The sequence below is a fragment of the Homalodisca vitripennis genome, chromosome 4 (genome assembly GCF_021130785.1).
Source record: "Homalodisca vitripennis isolate AUS2020 chromosome 4, UT_GWSS_2.1, whole genome shotgun sequence".
In the NCBI taxonomy this organism is placed as follows: Eukaryota; Metazoa; Arthropoda; class Insecta; order Hemiptera; family Cicadellidae; genus Homalodisca; species Homalodisca vitripennis.
This window is the reverse complement of record NC_060210.1, coordinates 195,987,374-195,998,909: the sequence shown is the minus strand read 5'-3', so window position 1 is coordinate 195,998,909 and position 11,536 is coordinate 195,987,374. Positions and strand designations below refer to the sequence as shown.

The window sequence follows — 11,536 nt, the reverse complement described above, 5'->3', positions numbered from 1 at the left end:
TTTTTATGTATCAGTGAACATTGCCTGCTGGCAGATGAAGCTCATTACCTTCAAGTGGGAGGGATATATACCTTTGACAATGTACGTCGCATGAACCATATCAGAGGTGGTGTTGGATTTTTTGCTTGTGAAACAAACAATTTATGTGCAATGTACTTGATTTTGAGTGGCTGTTGTGACGAAATAAACTTTGGAATGTGTTGCTGTGAGGTTGAAAATCCTTAGACTCATCGTTGTTAGATATTACCATTCTCCAGCTGGTGATGAAATATATTTTTGAACAATTTAGAGCTGCTATTAACAATCTCAGCCGAATTGAAAATCCACATCCTGATTGGTGGTGATGTTAACTCTAAGTTTTGATCGTTACACGAGAATCAATAGTGTGAGAAAAATTATTAAACCTTCTCAGGCAGTTTGATTGTAAATATCTTAATAATAAAGCCTACTGTTTTAATTCCTGCCTCGATAACATTTTTACCAAATTCCATTCGAGTCTGAGTCAGTACTGTGTAGTTCCTGTTGATTTTAGTGTTCTTAGTGCCCTAGCAGACAAGTCTGAAAATATCATCTGTTCGCTGACTCCAATAACATACAAAAATTATGTATTCCGTAACCTTTCTTCTCGTTGCCTGGACAATTTTCGGAACTCTTAGGTTAGTGTGGATTGGTGAAACTACTCGAGGAAAAACCATTTGCTGCTGAGACAAGTTTGCTTTATTTTTTACCAAATTCTTGGAGTTGTTTTCAACCAAGCTTGCCCTTTGACAATGTTGACAAAGAAGAACAAACAGGCTAGAAAACAAAAATCAAATCAAATTGGTACCACTCCGGAACTAAAGGAAATGAAAGATAATGTTATGGCCTATCGACCACAGTTTACTGTGCATTAAAAGTCAAGAGTCACATAGGGCCTACAAAAAAATCATCTCAGAAATTTATATAAACAAAGAGGTAAATAAAACTAAACTGAATGCAAACGTGAAATTTTATTGACACTATCAGCTAACAAATGTCAGGCTGCCTGGGCCTTGGTCAGGAATGGTGTAGCTCAGGGACGGCAGATTGCAGATGATTCAATCAAGCGCGGAGGACTTCAACAGCTACTTCATTGAGTCGGTCAGCGAGGCAAGAAAACAGAATACGCACCATCAACTCTTTGAGGATTTGCTGCAACGAGCAGCGACACACCTCACTCTTCGATGGGAAGGAAAGAAGCGGGAAAAAGGAAAATAAAAAAATAAAAAAAAAATAAGATGAAGAAAAAATAAAAAACAAAGAGAAAGGAAAAAAAGAACAGAAAAAAGAAAAAAAGATAAAAAAAGAAAAAAAAAAAAAAAGAAAAAAAAAAAGCAAAACGAAGGGAAAAAAAAGGGTAAAACGAAGAAAAAAAAAAAAAAAAAAAAGGGGAAAAAGAAAAAGGAAAAAAAGAGAAAAAAAAAAAACTGGAAAAAAAAAAATAAAAAGGTAAAAAAAAAAATGAAAAAAAAGAAAGAAAAAAAAGAAAAAAAAAAGGAATGAAGTGAAAGGGAAAAAAAAAAAAAAGAAAAAAGAAAAAAGAAAAAAAAAAAGAAAGAAAAAAGGGAAGGAAAAAAAAAAAAAAAAAAAAAGAAAATGGGAAAAAAGAAGAAAAAGGGAAAATAGAAAAAAAAGAAAGGAAAAAATAGTGAAAATGTGACCCAGTTGAAAATGTGATTAGTGTTGTGTCGAAAATGAAAGGCTTCTAAAAGCAAAGATGTGTCGGTATTTCAGCTAACATTTGTAAGGTATGTTGTTGATGCAATCTTATTTCACTTGTAATTTGTATTAACTCCTGCCTGCTAGAAGGTGTATTACCCCAGCTTCTCAAAAAATCTCAAGAGTTTGCAAAACCACTCCCCCCCCCACCCCCCCCCCCCCCCCCCCCCCCCCCCCCCCCCCCCCCCCCCCCCCCCCCCCCATCCCGTTTTTAAAAAGGGAAGGTGTCAGGTTAAAAATTACCGTCCATTTCTCTAGTGCCTGTCTTAGGTAAAGATTATTGACGGCAGTTGTAAAAAACTCAGATAAACCGTTTTCTGGAATCCCAACAACTTTTGTCGGTGATGCCAGTTTGGTTTCCGCAAAGGAATGTTCTACACAGATGCCCTGGGAGCATTTGGTCTCTGGAAATTCTCTCTGTTTTTGAGGGCGGAAATTCATGCCCAGATTATGCTTTGATCTGAGCAGGGCTTTCGATTGTATAGATCACGATTTACTTTTGGGTAAGTTGGAGTACTTATGGTGGGATATCTGTGGTCTCCACCTAAAGTTTTTCAAATACCTTGAAAGGCAGAACTCAGTTTTGTTGACGTAGGTGGTAAGAGATCAATTGTTCCGAGGATCATTGTTGGGGTTGCCTCAGGGGTCTGTGCTGGGACCTCTCCTTTTTATAGTTGTTTATTAATGGACTGGGTGGCTAAATATCATTGCCTCATTCAACCATCATGTTTGCAGACGACACTACTTTTTTAAGTGTGCATTCAGATGAAAAGCCCTCTTAAATTTTAATTTTGACGACTCTCTTGAACGGGCCTGCTCTGGTTTATGCAAACAGGCTTCTTTTAAATAATGATTAAAACCCAGAACCTACTTTGTAGCCTTAAAAACACTAAACATAGTTTAAATAGAACAATAGTAAAGTAAAATCCTCGGGTGTGATATTTGTAAATTCATTGTCTTGGGTATCACATGTAGAATTTGTTTGTATTAGATTGTCCAGAGTTATATTTTTGTTAAGATCCCTTGAATGAGCATTGTTCCAGAGAATTATGTTAAGAACAGCTTACTTTGGATTCTTTCTGTCTGTGATAAACTATGGCCTAATTTATGGCGGGGAATAGCTGTCATGTTAATAGTAGTATTAGTGTTACACAGAAAAAAGCTTTAGAGAATATGAATAGGGCACTTTCAAAGATACATTGTAAACATTTATTTATTAAATGTATAGAGTTTTGACTGTGTAACTTGTATATTTATGTATGTTTATTGTATATGAAGAGGAATTTTAATTTAGGTTTAGTTGTAATAGATCTGGTGTACATAATCACAAATATACCAGAAATCACGTACAGTTAGTGTGCCATACCAGTAGGTTAAGTAAATGTAAAATAGATTTTATATTGTGAGTCTGAAAATATTTAACAAGTTGCACATATGAAAGTAAACTCTTTAGATTTTAAACTATTTAAGTTCAAAATGTTACATTGGTTAAGCTTAAATCCCTTTTATGGAGTTAAAGGAATTTTTAGCCTTAGATCTGTAAATTTGTAAATTTTATCTTTGTTATCTTTGTGAATTTTAAATCTTTATAACTTTTTGTAAATGCTTTAAAATTTTAATCAAAAATACTGTACTGTTTTGTATCTCATCAATCTTTATGTTGTGGCCATTGACGTTGTCTATTGCATGTCACTTTATGTGTTTTGCTTACAGACAATAAAGGTTTATGACTTAGCATTGTCAAACCAACGCTAAAATGATTAAAAATTTTCAGCACTGGGTGTCGTCATAAATTAAAAACGGAAACATGGACACATACTTGAACATACAATTAAAACACTAAAAGGCATTCCAAAAACGTTCATTAGCCCTACTGACGTGACTGAGGTTAGTTTCTATAATCTTTCTTCTTGGATCTCGATAAGAGGCAGCCCCTACTTCCAATCTTACCCAGCCCGTGACTCCGGAAGCAAGCGAAAAGGTTCTTTTAAAACTAAATGCAATGAGTCGTTTATAAGCTTATCGACCTAAGAAAAAAAATCTTATGGACCACTCTACCGAGAGCCTTGACAAAGACGATACAATTATATTATGGAATGAATGAAATTAAAAATGCCTTTATTAAAGAGGTGGAGTTAGGGTTATCAAGCCCTCTCTACCACTCAACCTCATATCGTATACAGTAAATTTACAACAGTATGATACAATTGCGGTAAATTATTAACTTATACTTTAAATATAAAATAACAAAATTGGTTAACTTCTACAACATGCAGTGAATACAAAGTAAAAATCTATATACTGTATTCAAATGAATTGAAAACTTAAAATGCAGAAGAAATAGTTTATATATTGTAACAAATACCAGCAAAATTCAAAATTAACAAGAAGACAAATTCCATCACTCTAACACACCGATTGACCACATGACCGCAACAAGCAGGTTACACCCACAGCCCCCCCCCCCCCGGCAGAAAGCCCCTAAACCCCGTCCCGAAACGGTGCTGAATACATCTAATATCATCGGGAAGAGCGTTCCAAAGGTGACAAGCCTGAACAGTAAAGGAATCGTTAAATATTGTTGATCGATGAATTGGAATTCATAGTAGTGTGGCTCCCTTCTTGTAGGTCGTTGTGTAATATCAGAGATAATTGTAGAGTGTTTAGTTGGCATTTCTTTCTGAACACGATTCTGCCAGTCCCAATAATTGAACTCTCAAAAACCTAGGCACAAGCAGAAAGGATCGTTGTAGATAATTACAATTTTACGACGGAAATGTTACCGGAGTTGTGCAGAGGAACCACCTAGCCAGTCTTGGATACTTGACGGAAGCCTCCAGTTGCCATATTGATAGAATTATAAGAGAGCGGTGTTTTCTGAGATTGGTAGATTAGCTTTCTTACTGATAAGTACGTTTAAACTTTCACCTTTGTAGTTCTTTATGGTATTGACTTGATAAATAGGTTGCAAATAAATCGTGTCTGACTGTAAGTTAGCAAATGTATAAGAATTCAATAGAGGCGATGAGAGACGACGTATGGTAACTGGATATTGTCCGCTGTGTTTCTGGTTGGAGATATTTAATCTCGTCGTATTTGCATCAGTTCTTATTGATGCACTACAGTTTTTATCCAGACAGCGTCAATACAACTCGACGGTTTTTTTGAGTTCTGTCTTGTCTGTATTTATAATTATTGTAAACTATGCATGGTTAACCAGTCTTCACACACAAATTCAACTATATTACTGGGAATATCTTAGACCGAAAGTTAACGCTTTTTTACCGAAGTAGGTTTCTACATGGTCTTTTATAGAGAACATGGTGGAGTAAGTCCGTAGTGAAAGAATTTATGATGTTATGTAATTGAGCTCTAATAATGATTTAAAAGGAATGTTTAACATGCATGTTATTTCAGTGTTGTTTGTTGAGAAGTATAAAAGTTAAACAAAATTGCCATAGGCTTCTATTTCAGGTAAAGAAACATTTCTGGTTCTATTCAGTTATATTTCACTCGCCATAGCAGTCTTTTCTCAGAAATCGTACACTTCCGACCAGTGTAATATAAATCTGGTCTAAGGGATTTCTGATTTTACTGCCATAGAAGAGTTTGCTTTGTTGTCCTGATCAAAAAGTACTTGACTTAGTACATACCGTTAGTGAAAACATTTTACTTAATTTAATGGCCAAGCCTCACATATTCTTTACCGTAGTAGGAGAACTCAATGGAAATATTTGTGAGTTACATAAGACCATTGTAAATAACTTTTTAAATGTACTTAAGTATTTTAACTTGTTTTGCACTAATGAAAAACCGACTAGGAATATGGGCTATCTGGATAACATTTATTGTAATCTTGATATAATGTATTTTTGCAGTACGTTGTTAGAGCAAAATATAATTTATGATCATCCTGGTGTGTGGCTTAGTGTTTAGTAAGAAAAAAGACTCCAGTAAGGTAAATGTTGTAAGTCTACATGAAGTATGTCAGAAGCGAAATCGTAATCAAAATCAAAACAATACAATCGAGAAATTAATGAGGCAAAGAAGACTGCTAGTGACACTATGATTACAAAATGTAAAGAATAAATATAATATAGCAATGAGAGTTGTACAAAATTAATCTGATTATCTAAGTAGGCCTAGCAAAGCTCACAATGGCTGGAGGCATTCGTGATCTGTTACTCTACATGTTTTATATCAAGGGACGCTTTTCGTTCCTCGACAGTGCGAGGTTGTGTAAAGCCAAACATGATGAAATGTAAAATGCATTGAAAATTGTAATAAGATATTAAATATGAAATGAGCCAATCTTCCCGTATTTGGACAATATGCTCTTCTTGTGTGGTGGAATAATTCTACCCATATTTAAACGACAAAAACAGTAAAAATATACTTTTCTGCTAAAAACAAGAAAAGTGCGTTTCTCTTAAAATTGTCCAATTAATTGTTAAATGGACTAAAAATAAATTTAGAGATCGGACTTGGACGTCTAGTCCGTAAATTTGATGTTTACCGTTACAATAATAGAATATAATAAGTATTTTCTCATAATATAAGAGTAACTAGTCAATAACAGTACAAAAAGAAAAAAACAACATTTAAGGACAAATAACATTTTTACGATTGATAAAGGAAAATTTTGGGTTTTGCTTACAATTCTTATGAAGGGAAAACTGTCAAGAGCCAGCTAAGTGGAAACAGTGTTGTGACTTGTTTGTGACGTCTGACTCTGACTAAATGAAACAGTGAAAGTAGTGGGGCTATGCGTATGCAAGTGTTCTGAAAGTCTGAAAAACTTACATTGAATGGAAATGTTAGATTTGTTGTAGATTATGTCAAGTATTATTTTGTCACTTTTTAAAATAACGTTTATTTGCGGACCCGAGAGGGAAATACGTTTTTGTGATCATTTTGGAATCAATTTATTCGTGAAAAGAACATTGATTTTGAACATAAGGAGTGATAAGCTTGAGGTTAAAACTGGTTATTATAATGTATAATGGTTTAGCTTCATTTATACCTTATTGCCATCATGACTTTGAGGATCGGATTAGTTCAAAATGGATTAGCTGAAGACTGTCAAGTATTCTCAACAATGGAGAAAAAACCCAATGTTTCATGTAAGTATTAATAATAAATGTTATTTAAGGTTAGCCAGTTAATTATACCACATCCAGGTGCTGCAGAATAATTTTTGCTAGGCTAGGAGTCAGGTTTGATTATATTTAGCCAACTTCTTTTAATTCACATCTTTCTAATTCATTCTTTTAATGTGCATCAACCTACTTATGAGGGGAAACCCATAATTTCAATACTTATATTATACGAGTTAGTGGACATTTCATAGTTTAGACTCTACTCAATATTGAAGAAATTTCGGTATTTATTTACAATACCGTGACCATGCAAAATGGACTTTTTTTCATGGGTTGGGCATTTATAGCCAAGTATTATTATCACAGGTGCATATAAACTGGGGGGAAAGTATATTATTGTATTATATTGATGCCTTTCGGGCATTATTGCGTTAAGGATGGAAAATAACCGACAAAATTTTGTCGAACAACACTTGGAGGGTTAAGGATCAGGGGCATCACGTGATCTGGGATTCGACTTTTGCAAGCTCGAGTTAATTTTTTTTCTAAAAGAGCAAGCAGTGCGCAGCACTGCGCAGCGGGCAGGCATCGTTGACAGGATTAACGTACTAGATTTCAGTAAAATTGCCAGATGTACTGTCAAAAACAGAGTTTTCAGAGGATTTCAAAAAATCGTAACTCCTTTGATTTTCGTTGCCGACGAATTTTTTCTTCACTATTGTTTTCAGGAAAAATTGTAGTTTTCAGGAAAAAAAAATGAACATACCTTTCCATGGTCACGGTATTGTAAATTGATACCGAAATTTCATGTTATGAGAATGTTCAATGATTTACCACTAAAATTCGCCAGTTGGACTTTCACTGTAGTATATGGGTAAGGCTGCGGTTCTTTAACCGAGAGGTCGTGTTCGATTCCTGGGGAGGTTAACAAATATTTGTAAGTGGGTTTGGACCGTTTTCCCATAAAAATTTGGTTTCTATGAGGTTAAAGGCCGACCCGGCAAATCACGAATTTTATGTTATTTACGTAGTCTGCTCATCCTTCTGAAAAAAATATACGGCCTATGGTTTTAGGGGGTGCAAATGACAAATAGCTTGGTTTTAGGGGTATATTCATAAATAGTTAAGTTTTTAATATTTGAATGTTCTGGTGTGTCTCGATATCTGTGTACTTCAATGTTATCTGTGGCCGGGACTGATAGCGTATCTGTTATCTGAGCATTCCGGGGCTGTGGTCCAGTGCTTCACAAGATATTGTGTACTGTAGTTCGAGTGAGTGTTTGTCAATCATGGATCAACCATCCACTAATTCAACGGATCATAGTGAATTATGTGTGTCGGAATATTTAATTGGGGATGTTAAGAGTTTACGTTTGAACCGAAACTAAATTATTTCCTTTTAATGGTAAGTGTTCTAAATTACTGTCCATTTATATATTAATATTGGGTTTTTACATGATTTATTACATTTTTAAACTTTACATAAATTTATTTGCATTTTTTAATTTATATTCCTGATCATTCCCTCTAGAATTTGATATTTTACCGATAGGTACTACCTCGAGGGATATTTTTCTTTCGTTGACATCAGCGTAGGGCAGCACTGCCGCTGCCCGTACTGTGGCCGGAGGCACTCATCTCAGTCCGATAAAAACTAATATAAAACATCATTCATTTGGGTCTATGTTCTGCTTATTTCAGTATTATTTTTCATTTATGTTTCCAAAGATGGTGGGTGCATTCGATGACGTCATCACGAGTTTGAATCACGGTCACAAAAGGTCATGTGACACCCGACGTGGATGTACAACAAGGAAATATTGTTCCGCTTATGAATCCAATGAGCCTTGTTGAGCGGCATTTTCCTACGCCTTTGCCGTTTAGTGGAGAGCGGAAGAGGAAGATTCAGCACCAATGTTTTGTCTGCAACAACACTAAAATAAGACCCAAGCAAAGGAAAGACACGTCATATGAATGTAAAGACTGCAAAGTGGCATTGTGCATTCATCCATGTTTTGCTGAGTACCACACACAAAACTTCTAATGTCATCTTATAAAGTGTTTAAAAGTTGTAAAAAATTAAAAAAAACGTTACAAAAATTATAATTTTTATTACTACCTAATTTACAATGTGTTTTTGGCTTAAAACAAACTCTATTAGACATATTTCCAACAATTAACTATAAAAAAAGTTTGCACTCTATTTGTACATGTAATATGTAAAAGTCCATACTCATTTACCATAGGTTTCGTTCCACATCATATGACATGATTACTCCTTAAAAGGTTAATGAGGTCTTAAATCTCAACGATTCCACAGGGAAAGATTCCAGAGTCGCTCTTTTTGTACCTCTGTTTTATACCTCATAAACCACTCTTTATCAGCTCCGTCCAAAATAATTTTCTAGATATGCCACTGATTTTTTTAATATCTTGGCTTATACTCAAAACTTTAAAAAGTTCAATTATGTCAATAAGTGAAAATTCAATGTTGTATAAGGGTAAAACCCAATGTACATAAACTTTTCAATTAATTGTTTACAGTTTCAATGATTTCTTATTTGAATGTTTCTTAGCATGGATGATGAATAGGAAATATTACAATAGAACAACTATACAGGAAATGAAAATATTGAATATACAATTATTATTAAAAATTGTACATACAAACCGTCAGGTGTATGTACTTTATTTACCAGTGATATTTATTTAATAAATGATTAAATAATTCCATCAAATATATTTTATAAAAATAGGCTACACATTAGAATACATACTAAAAAGAGTTATAACATTCAACAGTTAGAGAAAAGCTCAATCAGCAAATACAACAGATACTTTTATAAATGTGGAATTAAAGTGATATTGAAAAATAACCATAAAACCAGTAGCTAAAACGAGTAATGATGAATAAATTAACTTATTGACCATGGAGAACATCTCTAACCTTGATGTCATAAGTTGAAGAGAAAACATGTAAGTCTCAGCCATGAGTCTTGAGATTGGCGAAGCCCAAACTCAAAATTTATATATTTTGGCCTAGTCAATAGGACATTTTTCTACAATCGAAGACAGTGCTACTGCCTATGACCACTCATATTGTCAAAATCCTTGATCTAATATCTACTAACCTGCGCTATTAGGTTATATAATTAGTTCTGGTTCCAAATCTTGAATTGTTATTAAAATATAGATGCACCTAGTAGTGCATCGAATTACACACAGATCCCAGTCAATCAGGGTTGTGTTTTTTTATTGATCTAAAAGCACATTTAAGAGACCAAGAGTAGATGTCCTGTAGTCTTGAGCTGCCCTAGATATAGGGGTATTGTTATTATGAGTGCAGGGGAAGTAATTTGCTATGGAAGTGAAATAAGCTAGGGTCCCAATTTGGCCTAAGCCTTTACAGTTGAATGATTTTCCATTAGAGCACACATCAAAACAAATGAACCGACATATTTAACAAACTAAAATCATAAAATCTTATTGAAATATTGGAAACAAATTTTAGTTCCTTCCATGAATACTAATGATTGTTATTTTAACCTGATTGCCACTTTGACAATTTAATGCTTTTGTCCTTTCTTCTTCAATTGTAGCTCTATCTTTCCAAACTTGTAAAAGGCCCAAGGGCCATCCGTTTCTAATCGAGAGGCAGTCACACAGTCCACGGCAAGTGCTAACATAACAGCTGAACCTTTTTCCATCCTCCTAAGTACTCTCCACTGTGTTACTTTCGTGTTTTCATTTTGAACCTTGAGCAATTTCAGAATCTTTTCAGTAGTATACGTCACACTGCCGGGAAAGAAGGCTGTAAGGACTCGAGTGCGAGGAATTTCTACCTCTGGCACAACCTTTACAGCCACGTCACCTTCCAACTCCAAACTCCTTTCCACCCATTCTGCTGTCTCCTCGTCCTGACAGTTCAACACCAGAAACCTTGTTTCCTGTATACTCCATAGAAGACAGGTTGCACACTGTCATCCACAGCTTTCAAAATGGCATTCAGGATGGCTTTCTTTACTTCCTCCATTTCTTCCGTGCTTAAGCATTTTTCAGGGTGTTTTGCATGCAAGATACCAAGCTTGACTCCCGTAACCCGTCTTGAGTACTTCTGTGTACTCTTCGTCCTTGTTTTCTGATCACCAGAATACTTTATTTTCTTCTTTAAGGTCTCCTCAGAGAGAGACCGCTTCTTGCTTCGTCTAGACAGACTCTCTTCTCTTGTTGGCATCAGTAGTTTGTCATTGCTGGAAGTTGTTGATAAAAAGACAGGAAATGCAGAGTTGGTCAAGTTTCTCAATCTGCAACACTTGTGATTTCAATTAGTGACCTACAAAGGTCAAACGAGCATAAATTTGTTTTGTTTTGTTTGTTGCAAGAGGTTATTAGTTTATGTTAGTATGAAATAGCCTAGGCAGAGTTAGGCTATGAGGAGAAATACAGGTCACATCAATAGTAACAGGATGGACCCTTTTAGTCATTAGGCTCAGTTATTTTGAGAAGTATGAGAGCCGAAGTGGCTTAGTGAAGAGAGTTAGATCGTGGAAATTGGCATGTTCCACACAAACACATTCAATCAATGTTCAAGAATGTAATATTGTCCTGATCTTCAGTTTTTGAGCAAGGGTAATACAGAAGTTTTCCAATTTATTTTTGCAAAGCTTATTGTTTATTTTAGAGCATAGATAGGAATGCTC

At 34.9% G+C, this 11,536-nt stretch overlaps 1 protein-coding gene across 1 annotated transcript in view; it reads left to right on the top strand.

Moving 5' to 3' along the window:
• The first annotated feature begins 6,466 nt into the window (after window positions 1–6,466).
• Window positions 6,467–11,536, top strand: part of LOC124360852 (trafficking protein particle complex subunit 10-like) — a 75,047-nt gene continuing 69,977 nt past the window's right edge. The window contains exon 1 of the mRNA XM_046814802.1: window positions 6,467–6,860. Coding sequence (XP_046670758.1) covers window positions 6,773–6,860 — 88 coding nt within the window. The 5' untranslated portion in view covers window positions 6,467–6,772. The remainder of the gene's footprint in view (window positions 6,861–11,536) is intronic.